The sequence below is a fragment of the Mixophyes fleayi genome, chromosome 12 (genome assembly GCF_038048845.1).
Source record: "Mixophyes fleayi isolate aMixFle1 chromosome 12, aMixFle1.hap1, whole genome shotgun sequence".
NCBI classification, from domain to species: domain Eukaryota; kingdom Metazoa; phylum Chordata; class Amphibia; order Anura; family Limnodynastidae; genus Mixophyes; species Mixophyes fleayi.
Window position 1 is genome coordinate 620,630 of NC_134413.1, and position 19,813 is coordinate 640,442.

The 19,813-nt window shown below is 44.7% G+C and overlaps 1 protein-coding gene across 12 annotated transcripts in view; it reads left to right on the forward strand.

Annotated features, from left to right (window-relative positions):
* Positions 1 to 19,813, forward strand: part of NRXN3 (neurexin 3) — a 334,121-nt gene that overhangs the window by 229,859 nt on the left and 84,449 nt on the right. For 3 of the 12 annotated variants that reach the window (XM_075192102.1, XM_075192101.1, XM_075192100.1), the window contains exon 1: positions 5,099 to 5,891. The exons of the other annotated variants lie outside the window; for them this stretch is intronic. In XM_075192102.1, coding sequence (XP_075048203.1) covers positions 5,690 to 5,891 — 202 coding nt within the window. In that variant the 5' untranslated portion in view covers positions 5,099 to 5,689. Of the gene's footprint in view, positions 1 to 5,098; positions 5,892 to 19,813 lie in introns of those variants that run through there. 12 annotated transcript variants of the gene reach the window in all.

Sequence of the window (19,813 nt, forward strand, 5' to 3'; positions counted from 1 at the left end):
CTCTGTGGAGAAGGGAAGTCAGGCAGTATACCATTGGAGCATGAACCCTCTTCAAGGGTAACAGCCTAAAAGAGCACATATTGTAACCACTATACAGCCCTATAAGGTAAGAATTATACTGTACAGTCCCTGTATGAGAGACATGTACTTCATGACCACATAGCGGAGGAGGGAAACAATTTGTAGGCGCAGGGAAGCACCAGCCATACATGTGGGTGTAATGAAATGACCTCTATGTGAGAACGGAACGTCAGCATCTGTCAGGACTTATTCGGCTCTGTCACCCCCAGCACATGGAGTGATTGTAATCCTGAGCTGTAGCCTGCAGGTAAACACTGATAGGATAGGAGCAATTTAGTCTCCTGTTTGTTACTGATATAAAATGCTATATAATTATCTCTGTAATGAGGCACACTGAGCGCTGGCTGCAGGAGGAGGTGGGAGGGGGGCTCTTATTTTGCTTTCCTGGGGAATTTGACTTTGATTCACAATTTATTTTCGTTCATTTTCTGCAGTGGGAGCCCCCAAACAATTCTTTACAGCATTAAATGTATCATCTTTATAGGTAATGATAGATATGAATAACTATAGATAGGACATGATGGGGGGCAGCTACATCGGGGAGGGGGGGAGCTATGTGGACTGCTTTGTTTGCAGAGATTTGTACATACATGTGTATATATATATATTTCACACCCAATAGATGCGCACAGTGGATGATTCAGTTCCCCTCATACAATCTTGTCTCGGTCAATCATTAATCCAGAGGGGTGTCTGGGTCTGACTCATAGACTGATTGGTGCACCAGGCTATTTAGGATGTATGTACTGGGAACTGTACATTGTACAATATATATAATACATAAAAGAAGCTGGGAGCAGCATTGTCCTCTCCTAAACCACGTCTGCCTTTATTTACAAGGAGATACAGATATCTGCTGCTCTGACCAGTGTCCTCCTGTCATCACAGCAGCAATCTGTATCTGCTGTGATACACTATACTGCAGTGTCTGCAGCCCCAGCAGTAGATCCTGAATTATGAAACTAAAGATATAACTAATCCTTCTCGTGGCACCAAGACATTGCGCTCAGCGTGGCAGCCCCGTGGCACTGCAGTCATTCTGTCTATGGCATATTTCCTTGGTATCCATTTGTACAGGAGGACGAATCATTGTGCGGGATGTCCAAGGTGACAGACGGACACTTGTCGGCCTAGCTGCCAAAGCGGAACCTGACGAGCGGTTCAGTCCATCTCTTTTTCATATTTGTTTGTGTGTTGTGCAGTAATTAAACTACACAGCATTTTCTGCAGTCGCCTGGCACAGCTACTGGCACGACGGGCAGAGGGCTGGGGATAAACCTAGCAGATAGAAGTGCCGAAGTTTATCTCAATATGAAGCATCCCTCCAGGGCTTGGGGCAGGACACCTGGCTCACTCCTCCAGGATATAACAAGGGGAGATGTGATTGAAGATCAGGGATACATATTTATACTTTTTCTGCTAATGAAATGATGAGGTTTTAGTGTTTATGGTGCCATCTTGTTTTATGAGCGCTCATTGCTGGGCTGGAGAGGTAGTTATGAGCGAGCAGTATTGGAATTTACTGGTTATAATTAACACTGATGTTTGTGAAGCGTGCAAGACTTTGGCTGCGGTACCACTGGCCCAGGTTGGCAAATGCCCATTAGTTTCTTATCATCTGAATTCTTGTATATTTGTGATGAGGGAGGAGAGAGAAGCTTAGATATTAGAAAGAAAATAAAGAAAAAACATTACTGTAATTTTTTTTGAGCATAATAGCTTATACTGCTTGCCTGGCTGGTGGTGATATGTACGGGGAAGAAGCAGAAACGGTTGGCACGCAGACAGGTGAAATGCCCGGGCTGAATGAGCAATGCTTATAATTCATTCCTACAATGGTTATTGTGCAGATAATTAGAGGCTGGGCTTTATATGAGGTAGAAACGCTGCCTGGGAGAAGTCTCTTATAGATGGTGATAATTATAGTGAGATCAGGTTTGTCTATGTGTATGTGTGTGTCTCTATGTGTATGTGTGTCTCTGTGTGTGTGTGTATACGTGTGTGTCTATGTGTATGTGTGTCTCTGTGTGTGTGTATACGTGTATGTGTGTCTCTGTATGTGTGTGTCTCTATGTGTATGTGTGTCTCTGTATGTGTGTGTGTGTCTATGTGTGTGTGTATACGTGTGTGTCTATGTGTATGTGTGTCTCTGTGTGTGTGTATACGTGTGTGTCTATGTGTATGTGTGTCTCTGTGTGTGTGTATACGTGTGTGTGTGTCTATGTGTATGTGTGTGTTTGTATCTATGTGTATGTGTTTTTCTGTGTGTATATGTGTGTGTGTGGAGGGGGGTGTCTGTTTGTGATATGTGTGTGTGGGTGTGTGTCTGTGCGGGGGAGGTGTGTTTATGTGGGTGTGTGTGTGGGGGAAGGGGGTGTGTGGGGGGTATTTTATGTGTGTAGGGTTAGGGTAGGTTAATTGGCTGCTAACAAATTGACCCAGGTCTGTGTTACTGTATGTGTTGTGTGTGTTAGGGAATTTAGACTGTAAGCCCCAATGCGGCAGGGACTGATCATCATCATCACCATTTATTTATATAGCGCCACTAATTCCGCAGCGCTGTACAGAGAACTCATTCACATCAGTCCCTGCCCCATTGGAGCTTACAGTCTAAATTCCCTAACATACACAGACAGAGACCAGGGTCAATTTAATAGCAGCCAATTAGCCTACTAGCACCCAAAGGAAACCCACGCCAACATGGGGGGAAGAACATACAAAACATACAAACTCCACACAGATAACTGATGTAAATGAGTTCTCTGTACAGCGCTGCGGAATCAGTGGCGCTATATAAATAAATGGTGATGGTGTGAGAGTGTGTGTGTGGGGGGGGGGGGGGGTGTGGGTACATAGGGCAGGGCCAGATGTAACTGAGACAATATTTCTAAGAAGCGCTGCATGATATGGTGGTTGTATATTGATCAATGATAACTAGATAAAAGTATATGTGCACTGAACCCAAAGTGACAGGGTGAGCGGAGGGCGATAAGAGCGCTGCACAGGGTGAGCGGAGGGCGATACACATTTCTGAGTTCTAGGTAAGTGTGTCATGCTCCGTGTGTTCGCACACAGGAATTGAAGGTAGACCAGCGTCTAACATGCAGAACATGTGATTTATTGAGCTGTATATCAGTATGAAATATGGGACATTTCCAGGGACAAATATTTAAAACTCAGGACTAGGAAATAACTATGTATTGGGTGCTCATTAAATACTGTCCCTGTCTAATTAGCCCCCTCTCTGCCATAGTAAAGGACAGGGTAGTCTGCCTGATTAACCCCCTCTCTGCCATAGTAAAGGACAGGGTAGTCTGCCTGATTTACCCCCTCTCTGTCATAGGGAAAGTCATCCCCCTGTGACTGGATCACTTATTAATAACATATTGCATAAATTTAGACAGCCAGTGTTAGGAAATCACAGATTAATGTCCATTTGTTAAACTTTAAGTTTCATTAGCTCCAAGGTTAGAGGATATATTACATCCTAATGGTAATTATTGAATGTGATATATCAGTTCTTGTGGTGCCAGCTGGGACAGGGGCTGGGTTACCACTTGCCCACATGAATGTAAGAATCTGTATATAAGAAACACTGTTTGACCATGTCATGTATCATTCCATCTGTAACTTCTGGAAAGATGGCTAGTACCACAAACTGGTGTATGTAACTGTCCTTATAAGAGCTATTTGAGCTAATAAAAAACATCACTGCTTCAAGATCCTGCTTTGATACCTACTTACCTGTGACTTACTGATTACACCCAATCTAATCTGTTATCCGGTTGTTCTGAGGTTGGGACCCAGCATCTAGTACCAATGCTCTGCCCGCTACCCTGCAGCTCTGGCCATTGTGATAGACCAGGGGTAACCATCCACAGCAACCCTGATCTGGAGGCAAGAGGTCAGGGGTACCAGCCCAGGTGCCCAACGAAGGGGTTACACTAGCAGCGAGAGTTACTCAGAAGGAATCTAGGTGCTGGCGAAGGAGCCTACTGGTGGCAGCAGGCTCCTCCTACTGCGTATAGAGGGGCGAAATTTCGGATAAAGAAAGGGAACGGTGGCAAGGTGAGCCCAGCTAGTTCCCAGCAACACAGACAGGGTGGCAAAGGAGGGAACGCCCCCTTTCTGTCATATTAATGGGACAGGTAGTCTGCCTGATTAACCCCCTCTCTGCGGGATCTGCCCAGTGTATAGATAGTGGACAGACATGAGCAGAAGGGTATCTTGATCTAGCAGTTTCAGGAGATAGAAGTAGAGGCAGTTAATGGGCATCGGGAGGAGATTGGAGTGCTTGCTGCTGGTGCAGACATAAGGCTGCAGTTTCCGGGGTATTGACGCATTTGCAAGTTTCGAGCCACAGGGCATATACAGGGCCGCCAGGGGGGTACGGGGGTACTGTTGTACAGGGCATATCTGCTGCTGTCCCGGCCTCTTCAGTTCCAAATCCAGTCTCGATAGGTGTCTATGCGGACTGCAATTTTGCCCTATTTATCAAACACAGATTTTTGACCCTGATAGCTAAGTCATTATAACCTATGGAGAGAGCAGCGCAGGAGAGATATTCGATCCCTCCCCGGCAGGCTTCGTGCTCCCCTCATTGCAGATTCTGCCTGGTCATAGGAACCTGTTAGTATAGTGACTGCGATTATGATCACTTTGCTATAGATTATTCGCTGGGACAGGCTCCTATTGGAACCACTGTTCCAGCTAATCAGTTTAATAATTTCCCATGTTAATTAATTTAATAAAAAATGAAAATGAACTGGAGTAATATGCGATTGCTCATAAGTAGATCCCAGCACTTATACTAACACATACTGTAACGACATGTAAGTGGTAATTGTGACAGCTGCATACAACGTCACCCACTACCAATACCTGTGTATATTGGGACACCTGGTGGTGCTCTCTGGGAGATGACATCATTGGTGCCGTTGGGTCAGGGGGAGGGGGGGCTGAGCACCACTGTCAGTGTCCCAGTCCTCAGCAGCTTGAGGCTCCTTGTTAGCAGAGTCCCAGCTGTAGAGCCACAGGCTGCCCCGACTTATACACAGCTGCACATCCAGAAATAGTCATCAGATTGCCCCATGGCTGTGGAAGGGTTAACAAAGAAGTTGGAGCTGAGGTTTCTTTAACCTCTCCATCCCCAGATCCCACTGCTCAGGTCTCCCCACAGCCTGCAATGTAAATGGTCGGCGGAGTGCACTCCTGTGCACTCGTGGAGTGTCTGTGGGAGGAAGCTGATGTTTCAGTTATTATTCCCTGACTCCAGCAGAACTGGTCCCACACAGCTCAGGACAGAACGGGTTAATTCCAGGGGTTTGCTTCCAGCTCTGATTGGCAGTTCGAGCGGATGCTATTTGCATATCCACACCCACCCGTCAGCTTTGCATCCTGAACGCACCTGAACAGCGCAGTCTGTGCGGACACCTGGCCGGAGCGGAGACCCCCGAGACGCGCAGGATCTGTGGATATGTCCGGGCACTAGCAGCATGGATCCCGGGACTGAGTCCGGAGTGTGAGCAGGATGAGGGGCAGCGGATAAGTTCTCCGGATGGGGAGCGGGTCACAATGAGCCCCGGGCGGGTTGAGCTGCGCTGATACGATGCGCCCAGGTGGCGCGGTGGCTGCGCCCGGTTCGGGTTCCGGCTCTCCTTGGCTCTGGTCCCTGTTGTGGGGTTGTGTACTGGCTGGAACTTCCTTCGGGACCCTACTGTCCCACTCCACGCACCATCTCCACTTCCACGGGGGAAGGCATCACCCAGTCTCCATATACCGGACACCCGGTGCCCTGCGCGGAGGACACGGTGGGTGCACAAGATGGGGATTGATCTGTGTGTCAGGTGTATAGGGGACAGGGGTGACGGCTGCATGAGCGGGAGCAGAGCTGGGACGTATAGGGCACATCAGGTGTAAAAGTGTTGGGAGTTGGGGTATCTGGAAAGGTAGGTGCTTAGGTGTGGGGAGCTGGGGTATCTGGGGTGGCAGCTGCTTAGGTGTGGGGAGCTGGGGTATCTGGTGGCAGCTGCTTAGGTGTGGGGAGCTGGGGTATCTGGTGGCAGCTGCTTAGGTGTGGGGAGCTGGGGTATCTGTGGTGGCAGCTGCTTAGGTGTGGGGAGCTGGGGTATCTGTGGTGGCAGCTGCTTAGGTGTGGAGAGCTGGGATATCTGTGGTGGCAGCTGCTTAGGTGTGGGGAGCTGGGGTATCTGTGGTGGCAGCTGCTTAGGTGTGGGGAGCTGGGGTATCTGTGGTGGCAGAAGCTTAGATGTTGGTATCTGGGGTGGCAGGTGCTTAGGTGTGGGGAGTTGGGGTATCTGGTGGCAGGTGCTTAGGTGTGGGGAGCTGGGGTATCTGGTGGCAGGTGCTTAGGTGTGGGGAGCTGGGGTATCTGGTGGCAGGTGCTTAGGTGTGGGGAGCTGGGGTATCTGTGGTGGCAGCTGCTTAGGTGTGGGGAGCTGGGGTATCTGTGGTGGCAGCTGCTTAGGTGTGGGGAGCTGGGGTATCTGTGGTGGCAGAAGCTTAGATGTTGGTATCTGGGGTGGCAGGTGCTTAGGTGTGGGGAGTTGGGGTATCTGGTGGCAGGTGCTTAGGTGTGGGGAGCTGGGGTATCTGGTGGCAGGTGCTTAGGTGTGGGGAGCTGGGGTATCTGGTGGCAGGTGCTTAGGTGTGGGGAGCTGGGGTATCTGTGGTGGCAGCTGCTTAGGTGTGGGGAGCTGGGGTATCTGTGGTGGCAGCTGCTTAGGTGTGGGGAGCTGGGGTATCTGTGGTGGCAGAAGCTTAGATGTTGGTATCTGGGGTGGCAGGTGCTTAGGTGTGGGGAGTTGGGGTATCTGGTGGCAGGTGCTTAGGTGTGGGGAGCTGGGGTATCTGGTGGCAGGTGCTTAGGTGTGGGGAGCTGGGGTATCTGGTGGCAGCTGCTTAGGTGTGGGAAACTGGGGTATCTGGTGGCAGCTGCTTAGGTGTGGGGAGCTGGGGTATCTGTGGTGGCAGCTGCTTAGGTGTGGAGAGCTGGGGTATCTGTGGTGGCAGGTGCTTAGGTGTGAAGGGTTATCTGGGAAGGTAGGTGTGCATGATTCTTCCTATAGTACATACAGTAAGTGCCGTCTGTAACATTCATCCTATTAACACTTTGTATTCCAGCTGGCACTGTTTGCCGTCTGAGTGAATACTCTGTGTTACTATTACATACGTTGCAGTATTTTCAGGGGTGATTGTCTGCCACCTGCCCTGTGGCTGTGTCTATGCCCTGGTACAGTATTAGCCCTACAAGACATATACAGAGACTGAACCTTCTGGGGCAATGAAGTGGTCAGACATCCACAGTCCTGTGTGTAGTGTGATCAGGTTATCTCAATGTGTGTGTGTGTAATGTGCAGTCTGTCAATAAGGGATATTCGTGATACTATTACACTTAAATCATGGTTCTTGTCTCCAATGAATTCTCATACATCATTTTACACAAGCCCAGGAATTATAGGGATAACTGTACAGATTAACATACAACATATATGATCTCTGCCTCTCCTACTATGTTATTTTATAATATATACCTCCTTACTGTTGCTGTATTAACCCTCTCCCAGCTCAGAGGTCGATGGGTATAAAATAGTGGACTCTTCATGATGGGGAAATGTCACTTATCTGGTGTTAGAAGTGGTTTATTGATATTTCTGGCTAACAGTTATGAAGCTGAGTGTTTATTGCAGTATTTAGGATTCTCTCCCAGCACCCACAGTCAGGATGCAGTAGTGGATATTTTGGGTGTCTGAGCCAAGTGATAATGATTGTGATGGATTCACAGAAAGACCTCTGGAATATAATGGACACAATTGTGTTTTACTAGTGATGATGCAGAGACATCCTGGTCTCGCCGTATGTGTAGCTGGGCGTCCCAGGGGAATTGTGAGTGGTTGTTTCATCTGTTTAATGTGCTTTTTAAATCTAAAGAAAGTGTCTCAATCAGGATTGCAAAACTACATTGTAGGTTTTCTCGTAATGTTGTTAGTATGGAATCGCTGTGTTTTGGTCCAAGCTGCCTCTACAGCAGTCACTCGTCTCTTATACATAAACATTGCTTTAAAAAATTTAAAAGCACATTGACACCGATGGTCAAACAAAAATAAGCAAAGCTACCTCTATATACTTGTGGTCACACTCTTCCTCAAGCTTCTGCATTAAGTACACGGGACTCTAAGCTGCGGGGAAGCTCTGAGACGCATTGATGAATGCATGACCAAGGCTCTGCCAAAGTGAAGACGATGGCTTTGGATTTGCCAGCACTTATAACTAGTTGCCAGGTTTGGACACTCGTGTGTACGAGCTGTGACTATATGCGGTAATGGCACGTCTCACTGCTGTAATACAATAAAGACCAGAGGCCGGAGTTATTAAGGAGAGCAAAACATAAAAAGGAGTAACTTTGCGCTTGGGCAAAACCATGTTGTACTGGAGGGGGAGGTAAATTTAAAATGTTGGGACATATTTATAGTTGGGGTAAGGCATCTCCTAGACCAACTTTAAATGTCAGTGTAAACATGAAGCTATCGTGTATGTGTGCTAGATGAAAAACAGTCAGTGTTTAACTTGTGTGCAAAATAATAAACTAATTTGCTCCCCTTGCATTGTAACATGGTTTGTACCAGAGAACATTTACACACTTTTTTTTTTTTTGCCTTATTTACCTTAATGACTCGGGCCCCTGGAGTCTGAGGTATACGGCTGTCCTAACATGACTCTTATCCCAGAGAAGACGTTCACATGTGGACTGTGTGTATAAGGCTAACGTAACTGATGGGGAACATTGTGTAATTATGCAGGATTTAGTCACACAATCAGTGTGTGAAAATAAACATGTACAGGGCCTTCATGTGACCACCTATACCGTATGTACGTTACATGGGTACATACTACAGTCTACAGAGCCGTCGGTACTAATCCATTGTAACTGGGCATTGACAATCGTATAAGCTTTACACACACACGGTTATCGTAAGTACATGTCAACATACAATCGGGTAGTTGTATGAAATAGATGGCGCGTGTGTGTACTTCTGTATGTCATGTACCCTTATCCCTTCACCTACCACCTCCCCTCCTGTGGTTCAGACACTTATGGAAGATGTCACTGCAGGGTACAGCTGGTATGTGGGTACACTGAGACAAGTGTTCTGGAGATGGGGGTAATAGTTGCTCTATGAGAAGTAATGAGCTGCATTGGATCCAGATTTTGGTTCTTAATTATGGCTAAATATTGCACACGGCATAGGTTATAATCTTATTTCTAGATGGCTCCAGGCACCATTAAAGTGGCTTTTGTGGGTGTACGTGGAAGCTAAGAGCTGAATGTTTAGCTATTCTTGTACTATAATACCCGTCTGTTCCTGCTATCTGGTATAATTAGATACATCGCTCCATCCGCTGGTAACCTCTGGGTAAGACGCTGCATCTCCCATCGTGGGGTAGAGGATGAGCTGGGGGCATTGGGGCACGGTCCTGTATTATACTAATAACACAGTGTTACATTGGTGGATAATTCTGTGCTGGCTGAGTGCTGCACATGAGACTAGTGACGTATGGATTATAATGTACACTGAAGTCATGAAATTCAGCTGGGGCCACATCATTTACAGAACTGGCCCTTAAGGTGGGTAGGTGCGAATGAAATGCAACATGACTGACTTGTAGCAAAGAGAGAGGGGGCATGACCCCTATGGCGAGGGGCATGGTATTATTGTGTGCCCCCCATGCACCTCGTCACACAGATATCTGTGCCGTTGGTCTTTTTTTTTTTTTTTTTCCCCCCTTCCCTCCTAGCAGCTTAATTGTGCTCTATATTGATTTATTAATTCTCTCCTATAAAAGACACTGCACCTTTATGTTTGTATAGTTTCTTGCCTATAGCCTTGCACACCTTGATGCAGCCCCTGTTCCATGTAGTTGGGTGTCCTCCTCTCCCGAGTCTATGAATATAAATGAACAGAACAGCAGCTAATGACACACTGAGCCGTGGACAAGTATAGGGTTATTTCTCCTGAAAGAGTTTATTTTCCACCCCCCTGTGGAATCCTCAGTCCCTGCCCCATGCTGGGCACTTGTGTGTTGTATAATGGATCATAAAAATTCAAACCGAGCTGGAATGTTGGAGCGATGTGTGTGTAATATAATATAATGGCTATCTGCCCCTCTCACCGTTAGATACACAGCTTTCTGGTTCTGTGACAAGTCAGTGTGCATGAATAATTATCTGATAATTGCAGATTCTGTCCATGTCATTAGATAGTGGGGTTCTTGCTTCGCTGGTCCATGCTTTCTGTTTTCATAGTACTGAATTTTCCCTAGGACAGCCAGCAAAGGGTTAAGGGGTCAGCTGCCTCCTCTCCTCCAAACTGATATTTATTCCCATTTATAAAGTGACAGCATTATTACTGTGTTCAATATTTGAGTGTGAAGATATTTTCTGCATAATTTATCAATGTCAGGGTAATATTTTCTCCTATGTATGACCGTCTCTTCCCCGCTGTAATAGGCACTTGTCGGGATCTGTGCGGGGACTTGTGGTGATCCGAGTACGCGGAATATGGGAACCTTCATGCGTGCTTCTCATGTTCTGTGTAGGATGTTGAGAACACCCCATTCTCTCCCCAATGTGAATATTGGTTGTTTCATTGCCTGAATTACAAGATGCCAAAACTTCTTTGATAATGTGCAGCAGACAAGTGTTGGAATCTAATGTTCATCATTACACGCTGGTACCCAAGTTGTATTTTACAACCTTCTGTTTTGTGTGTCTGCTCTCATAAAATGCTGCATCCAGGGAGGGTGGAATTGACGTGGTAATTGCCTTTCTAGCATATATTATTAATGCAATTGTCGCACATTGATGGGGTGAGTGCTGTGTAACAAGCAGCTATTTCATAATGACTGTTATTAGGATATTATGTAATATTCACAATATTGTAGAGATGTTTTTCTTCTGCTGGGTGATAACCGTCTGTGCGCTGTGGCTCGGCCAGCATTCGTCTCCTCTCCACATTAATTTCTGCATTTTCCATAAATGCCTCGTAAGTCTGTACGAATATTCTGGGCCTCATTCATCAAGGAACGCAAAACAAATGTAATGTGCATTTATAAAGAATGCAGGAACATCGGTGATGCGCAGGTCCATGGTCAAGAGGAGCGGATGTAAAGATCCGTCTGATGAATACGGGTCTAGGTCCGCTAGTGACAATACACTGCAGGATACATACAATACACATGTGGAATATAAAGTCACAAAAGAATGAACAGAAAAAAAAAAATATTCAATTAGTGCCCCCTGCTAATAATATAGTCATTAATGACAAAACATTAAAAAAAAAATTGTTCCCCCATAAAATACACTTAATAAAATGTTATTAATGTCTAACGTACATGAAATACATGTTTACAGTTGCCCCTGATTAGACACATGTTCTAGCTGTATACACAGCTATCATCACTATCACTCAGTACTTACACCAGACCTGGTGCGAGTGATATGACTAAAAATCATGTACCTTAGAGGTGCCCAATGCTTTATTCAGACTCTGCTGCAGGCGCTGGAGCTTGGCACACCCTTACTGTACACTAAGTGCATACGCCCCTTCCCCTCCCCGTTCCACCTCTACAATTGTAGGCTTTAGTGAGAGTCCTTTGTGCTCTAGGATGAATTGGACGTTGCTGCGTTTATTGGCGTATGGTCTGGGCATGTGTAGATTGTGAACGTAATACAGGATTTATCTGCATTTACGTTTGTTGATTCAGTGCCTCTGTGTTTTATAATGTCTTTTATTACAAAGTGGTTTTCTTACTTCTGCACTCGACAACTTGGGCTAAAGAGGTTGTCCAACTTTAGAGGCTTTTTAATTCATTTTCACATGTCCTCCTTGAAGCTGATAAATAGATTACTAGAACATCCTGGCTTCTTTCTGTTTTTCACCAAAACCTTTTATATCATTCTGCCATAACTGATTTTTGTTGTTGAATTTGGGTAACACCTAGCTCAGTCCTGCAATGTGTATTGAGTAATACCCACGGAATAGTATTGTGCCCTATTCAAAGAGTAATGACAACGTCACCTTGTGGTATCTACCCCCAAGGAGTACTTTTAGTCAATTAAAAAGAACTCAAAATAACATGAATGTATTAATTGATAAGAATACACATACAACTAATTGGAAGGGGATTTTTGTAAACATTTATTGTTGCACTGAGGTGTTTGGATGTGAAATAATTGAGTCGCTGCACTTGATGATGGAAGGAGTTGTCCTTATCATACAGCTTTAACGCTGCGAGTATGGAATGAGTAGGAGAGAACATTGGCGTGTACTGTTGGAATTGTTCCATGTTCTGTCGTTGTCTTTATGTGAGGATGCTCGGGGGAGGGGTCTATCCTGAGGTTCCTCCTGGTTGGATGTCCGTTCAGTGGTCAGTGAGGACTACTTTGTCCAACCAGACCCTTATATGGGACTAGGGTATTGGTAGGGATTCACACTACTGATAGACAGTGTCACTGGGTATAAAAAGCTAACGCATACAGGCTAACCACAGTGGCCTCCACAGACCCACAGGGGACTGACTATTGTTCCACCAGTTTGTTCTTATAATGAAACCCCACCTCATCCAGGCTTTCTATCTTTCAACTTTTGGATTTTCCCACCCTTTGGCATCCTAGGGAAATGGCATTATTGGTTTGGGTTTATTGAGGGGGGACTAGTCCTGGTCTATATGACCACCTTAACCTTCCCTGTTGGCTTCCCACTGGGGCAGTTGTCCTGGTAAACAGAAGGGACAATAGTTGAATGGTAACTTGGATGAGTTCTGACATCTGTTTATCCAGCTAGTATTAAATGTCCCCACTCACTTCTGGGCTCCGGGAACCTCCACTGTACACACATCCGGCCTACTGAGCCCTGGCAGATAGGGGAAACCTGTGTGACTATGCAGAAAGAACACAGCTGGAAAGGAAGAATGGTGGTTATTTAACTCTCACTATGTAAGATGGAGTCCAGTGGTTGAATCCTTATTATCGGTGTCACCTCTTCCGCACACCATTCTTGCTGGTTTCCTTGTAGCCTCCTCTTCTGTCACAGGAACATCCACTGCATTTGTTTACACAGTATTGGCGCTGTGATGCATTATGGTTCTAATGGGTCAAGACAAGATTTAAGGCTCCATCCAGTTCTCTCTCAGAGACCTCTGAGATCACGGATTCTATATCTCATGGTGGTCTCCCATTTACTTCCTCTTACTGTTAGGATTGATAACATTATCAAATCAAAAACTTTAATCTCCGGGCAAAGTTAGTTGGTGAATGTTTGACCAATCTACTTATGGGCAGGTGGATAACGTGTGGGCATCAGGTGCTTCTTGCTGTTTTATTTGAATAAACTCATAGAAAATAATTTAGTAAAATGTTAGTTGTATCTTATACCTTGATGAGGGGTAACCAGACCCTTACTGATGAACTCAGAGCGGGACGAGCCTGAAACTGACTCTTTATTTCCAATATAAGGCTGGGCTATGAGTGAGCTGAACTGCCTTTGTTTTGTTTATTGCAGCTATAATTTGTATTAGGATTCAGCTTTGCAACATATCACTGAAATTGTAGATGTGCTTCCCAGCCCACATGTACAAAGCTTCATAGACTTTGGGCATTTGCTTTGTGAATGTCTCTCTTTATCCCATTTACATAGATCAGTCAATAATAGAACATGATTATGCAAAACAAACATTTAATTGAACAAATAATACAATAAGGTAATTAAACGTGGACAAAACTCCTAGAGAGATTTAAGGCCACGTAGGTAGGAATGAAACCTGTGAGTGACGGGAGCGACTCATTGTCTGGCAGCAGATAAGGGGATTAGTAAGGGACTCATTTGTTTTTATGCTGGATTTAGCTAATACTTCCTTACAAATGGGCTCTTACAGCGGTAGCCGGTTAGATTGGGCTGCTTTGCCAGGAGCTGTGCACAGGTTGTATTGGATTCTGTGCCACCACGGCAGGTGACCTCATCTCAGACCGTCTTCCTAAATGAAGCTGGCATCTCCAAATATCAGCGTATGGGGGCAACGAGCAGCTTTCTCTTCTCATCTTGCTCCAGTCTGAGGCTGGTTCTGCAGCTCTAGAGGTTTCTTAGCTTCCTGTAACAGCAGCAGTTACAATGCATTAAGCTCTGGAAGCCGCAGGCCTGTAATATTCCGTTGGTTTTGTAGTTCTAGGGCTGCCTCCAACTACTCCCAAATTACCTAGTGTAAAATGCAAATATAATCTGAAGTTTGTTTATTCTAAATGATTTCATTATTTTATTGTTTTGCTAATCTCTTCTGAACTCATCCACAAACACACTTTGTCCTGACATGTAACTGATAATTACACCTAACTTCAGCTGCTTTGTCCATATTCTCTTTTTCTGTATTCAGTCTGTTGCTAAAGTAGTCACGTGTCGATATTGGTGTACATTTGGAGGCACTGTCCTATGTTGGTGAATGTGATCCCAAAAATAATTATCCACTCAAAACTTATGTTGGCAACACCTCTCTGAAACCCGCTGCTCCCCCAACAAAACTTCAGTCTTTCATGTAAGACTCTGTTGTGTTTTGAGGCTGGTTCCCTCCCAGCATTGATTTGAGTGGTGTTTGCTCTGGCGTCGGTAAACCATCACCCTTAGCAAGTGAGTGAGGTGACCACGGCATTGAAGGGGTAGATGAGGGCCAGTCCACTACACGTCTGCTCTTGTTGGGTATTGTACTGCTTAAAGATAAAGTGTTCAATTGGAAGCTGAAAATAACGTCTTGCCACTTTAGCTTCATTGATAGAAGTGGTCCGGCATCCTGCTATCACACCACAGGTAAGTGTTCCCCATTACACTTGGTCTGAGGAGTGAGCGCCTAAAACATGGGGGGGCTGATCCAAGAGTGCAGGGTAGATGGTGAGCGATGAGGGGGAATGAAATATATAGTTTCTCATTGGCTTACGAAAGCCACTAAGATAAAGAGACAAGTATTGCAATGACGGTAGCATCAATGCCACTGATAATTGTAAGAAATGTTAGGATAGGGTTGCATGAAGGGAGAGATGAGTATTAAGCAGGGTGTAGAGTTTTTATAACCCGATGCCCCCTCGCAGTGTGATATACAGTGGGGTTATGTGACCCGTTCAAGCTGATTACACCTGTGGGGCTGCGAGTAGCGGATGCAGTTAGATTACAGCTATAAATATGGTGCAGCTGTCAATACTTACTGAGCAGTGCAATTGTTTTATAGGGCTCGTATTGATTCGAACCCACAGCTGGTGAAACAAATGTTCTTGGCAGGTGAGGTTCACACCCAGTGTATTTATGATTATGACACAGAATGGAAAATGTCTAGTTCTTTGTAACATAGCTCTGTGGGAGGGTGTAAGGCCAGGTGCCAAATGGACAGGGTGAATGGAACTAGAGGTGGCCTAATCACATGGGTGTGTATATAATGCCCCTGGGATCCCGGGAAGAAAGTGTTGATTATGGCCACTGGGAACAAGGTACGAGGGACGTGATGCGTTGTATAGGAGACTTCATAATGAGAGCTGCTACAGTCGCCAGCACACCAGAGAAGAGGGAACATGATTTGAAGTGTTGGCTCTGGGGTAACAACATCCATGTACTGATTGGATTGTATTGCAGCTGACAAGCTCGTGCAGTAGATACTCAATAAAGAGGAGGTTTTATTTAGAAATGGTCTGACGTCCACTTACTCTGCAAGTAAAAGAAGGTAACAAATTATCTTTACATTAAAGAAACAAAACTAAAAATCACTGTAAATGCTGTTCGAAATGCAAAGGGGCCCCAATCCTAGGGGCCAGAATATACCCTGCTGTATTGTAGACATAAATGTTTTTAGTACACAAGTGGATTTACTTGAGCTCTCAAAATTAAAAGTAGTTAAGTCAATGGGTCCAGATGGCTTACATAAGAGTATTAAAAGAAAAAAGCATAATGGTCTCCGCACCTTCAACTAAAGTGTTTAACCAATCAGTGCAACCGGGTGTAACTCCAGGTGCCTGGCGAAGGGTAAATGTGTTATTCCTAATGCCTTTGTTGCATAATAGAAATACAACTGTTGACCTGTCATCCCTGCTCCAGGATACCTCAATGGTTGTGAAACTAGTAGGATCTCTTAAATTTAAAAAAAAAAGAAAAATTAGATTCACCAAGATCTAAGGCACCATGGATTTGGTGCTGACAATTCATGGTAACCAAAGGGAAAGAACTGGGGAGGTCGAAAGATGAGATTGCCATGACCAAGTAGAGTTCATGCCATAGGGCCAGGGGCCAGAGAATGGAGTCGGCCTGGATTGTTTAAGGAAGCTGGGCCCTGGTCCACATACCCCCAGACCTGTATATTTAAAAAAATTAACAAAACCCCATGTATTAAAGAAGGTTTAGGAACCATTACTACATCTACTGTGTCTCTGTTACCAACAGAGGAAATCTCGTACTTCGCTCCAGCCCCTGGCTGTATTCCATTGAACATCACATTTTTGAGTCCGTGCTCAACCAGATGTCCAGCAGTTCTCATCCATAGTAAGTCGGCATCGGGAAGAATTTTGCCAGAGAATCAAAGCCAAGAGGTGCTGCAGCTGCTACACATTGCCCAGAAAGTGTGATTGGTGCTGGTGAATGAGCAATATGGTGGCAGCGGGACCCTTCTCCAACTAGGTACAACACATTGGTGTGCAGGGAACGCTCACTAGGCTAAGTGGTGCCAGTAAGAGGTGTCGGTGACAACTAACAAAATCCCTTTAACAGCATGGTCAACAAGGAATGATGCCATCACAAAATGGACCGTAATATTCCAACCTCCATCATTAAGCAGCATTTGGGGGGGGTGTGTGTTAGGGAATTTAGACTGAGCTCCAATGGGGCAGGCAGTGATGTCAGTGAGTTCTCTGGACAGTGCTGCGGAACTAGTGGCGCTATATAAATAACATGCTGATATACCACATATAACTTTCTCCACTTGGAGTAGGAACCTGTGATAATTACTCTCATGTTGCAGTCATATTTACTTAATTGTTCTTCTAACACAACTGGAAATATCTTCACTCTCAAAGTGTGGGAGGCAACACAAATGCATCATTCGAGGGATCTTGATAAAACTTTAATCCAGGAGTAAAATGTGTATATTGATGATTTCCTCAACAACTGGTCTTTGGAGCTGGCAGATAAATAAAAGCAACCAACAGCTACTTTGGTGGAAAAAAACCTTCTGAGGGAGCAATTAATGATTGGTATCTGATGGGGTTTCTTTACATTTCATTATAAAATATGGACCTGTAGAATGAAACAAATCCTTGTACAGACTCTGGAAATATATGTTCAGTTATATATCCACCATTCCTTCATTATGGAGCGCATAGGACCACAGCATATCCTTGGCTGCACATATACTGTAAGGTGATACATTATGCAGTGTAGTATAAGGTTAGATCACTGATCCATAACACACACACTGGGCCACATATGAAGGGGGAGGTGTGACTTTCAGTCCGTGTTACAGAAGTATCGGACACGTACTGAGAAGTCCTATCGGAGGCCGAGTCCATTTTGTGGGAGAGGTCTTCACAAGGTTGGAGAATGACACAAATATACGTCATATGTATATACTAACCATACGGAGGACAAAAACAACCAATAACTTACAATCAAAGTATTACTTGGATACCTCAGAGCACTTTAGACTAACATAATAGGGGTGCTGCGGTCCCTTGTACTCAGTAATTCCTAAAGAACATATCCCATTAGAACAGACAGATACATTTTAAATGTATTTAGAAAGGGAAATGTACCTTCGCCGTCTCTGCTCTAGATTTGTTATGATAACTTTGTCACTTTAATGTTAATATATATTTTCCATGCTAATTGTGCCATTTATAATGACTGACTGGAGCTGAAATACTGTGGAGGGATTACACCCAGAATGGAACAACGCTGTCCAAGGTGCTGAAATACTGTGGAGGGATTACACCCAGAATGGAACAACATTATCCAAGGTGCTGAAATACTGTAGTAGAAAGTGATCAGGACTCCTGAGCAGCTGTGCCCATGAAGCCACTAGCAGACAACTAGGAAAACCTAATGATAAAAAGGGGAGACTGTAAAATCCCACGAGAAGTAGGAAGGGAACGAACTCTGACAATTTCCCGGGAACATCTGCCAGCAACAAGCTCATATTTGACACTTGGCCAGAGCAGGTAGCTTGAAGCAGCGCTTGATGAGTTTGACAGGATGAGGGCTTGATGCTCGAGAAGGTAATGATTAAAGGTAATTTGCTGTGCAGTGGATCTGTCAGCGTCTAATGAAGCAAGAACGCCTTTCGTCAGGTGGACCCAGAGAGTGTCTTTGGTAGGAGGAGAAAGAAATCAGGCCAAAAAAAGAAATTGCTCTAATTGAGACTCTGAAGAGATAAATGGGAAAGTTTGGAACAGCTGGAAACTGCTTTGAAAGGAAAGTTTAAGGATTATTTATCTACTCAGGTGGTCTCTTGTCGCCATGGTGACACTGTCTGAAGATACCAGGGTAAATGAGAGTCAAGGTTTTCTTGTGGACATCTAAAAGGGGGAGAGGGGGGGCATAGCTTATACATTGGTGTGAGGAGGCGGGAGATTCCAGGAGGATAAGGTCTAAGATAAAATAAGTCAGAAGACAGATTGTGAGAGCACCTGAAAGGACCCAAACAAGAGCAAATATTGGCCATGTAAAATATGTATTTGATATCTGATAAAGAGATATAAAGGAATTGTAGTGGAGATGAGGGGGCAGCCCACCCCTAGACAGATTAGGTTTCTGGACTGTGTACTTTGCATTGTCATTTCCATTCCAGGCTTGGTGTTTCCAGTCCACCAGTTATCTATTCTATTAATGTGGCTATTACAGTGTTGTGTTCATGTTTACTGTACATTAAGATACAATCAGAATAATGCTTTCTGTGCTATTGCCTAAACTGGGCCCACACTGCCTCTTATTGCTGGCTGGAACTGTAGGAGGCGCTTACATACATGTCTGGATGGCTGCAGATACGTTCTTCATTGCAACCCCCCCATACTCCATTAAATAGAACTTTTGTTTGCAAGGATTGCTTTACTGTCTCATAAAGGTATTCACAGATCTGGAAAGTAGGGGGATAATTGCACAGCGTTCCATGTTTATTATGCCTTTAGCAAATTTGATGTTTGATTTTTGATACTACTTGGTGTATATTGTGCTCCCAGGATGTGCACAGAGAACTCTACTGTAATATTGTGTAACGCCACCTCTGAACGCCTTGTGTGAAGCCATTAGATTCACCCGGCTCCACCCAGCTCATTTTCTTCCTTTTCTGCACTGGCTCCTTTGTTCATTTGTTCAGGATGTCCTGATCTGCTCTTCCTCCAGCGCAATCATTTGCACCTCTGTAAAATACCCCATCCTGATGTATAAAGCAGTGTGCTGTTCATTCAGAATATTTTATTTTTATTTAACGTTTTACAAAACGCTGGAAATAAAGTGAGAAGTGATGAGCAGAGCATTCACATACCATTTTTCTTGTTACATTTTTCCTTTTGTAGAGAGATATGAAAGAGCGCGCCGGCTGTTTTATAAATAACATCAAGCTGTCTGAGACGGAGATTAATGATGATAAAGCAACGCTATAAATGATTACAAGTGTTTGCATGGAGTCTATGTAATTT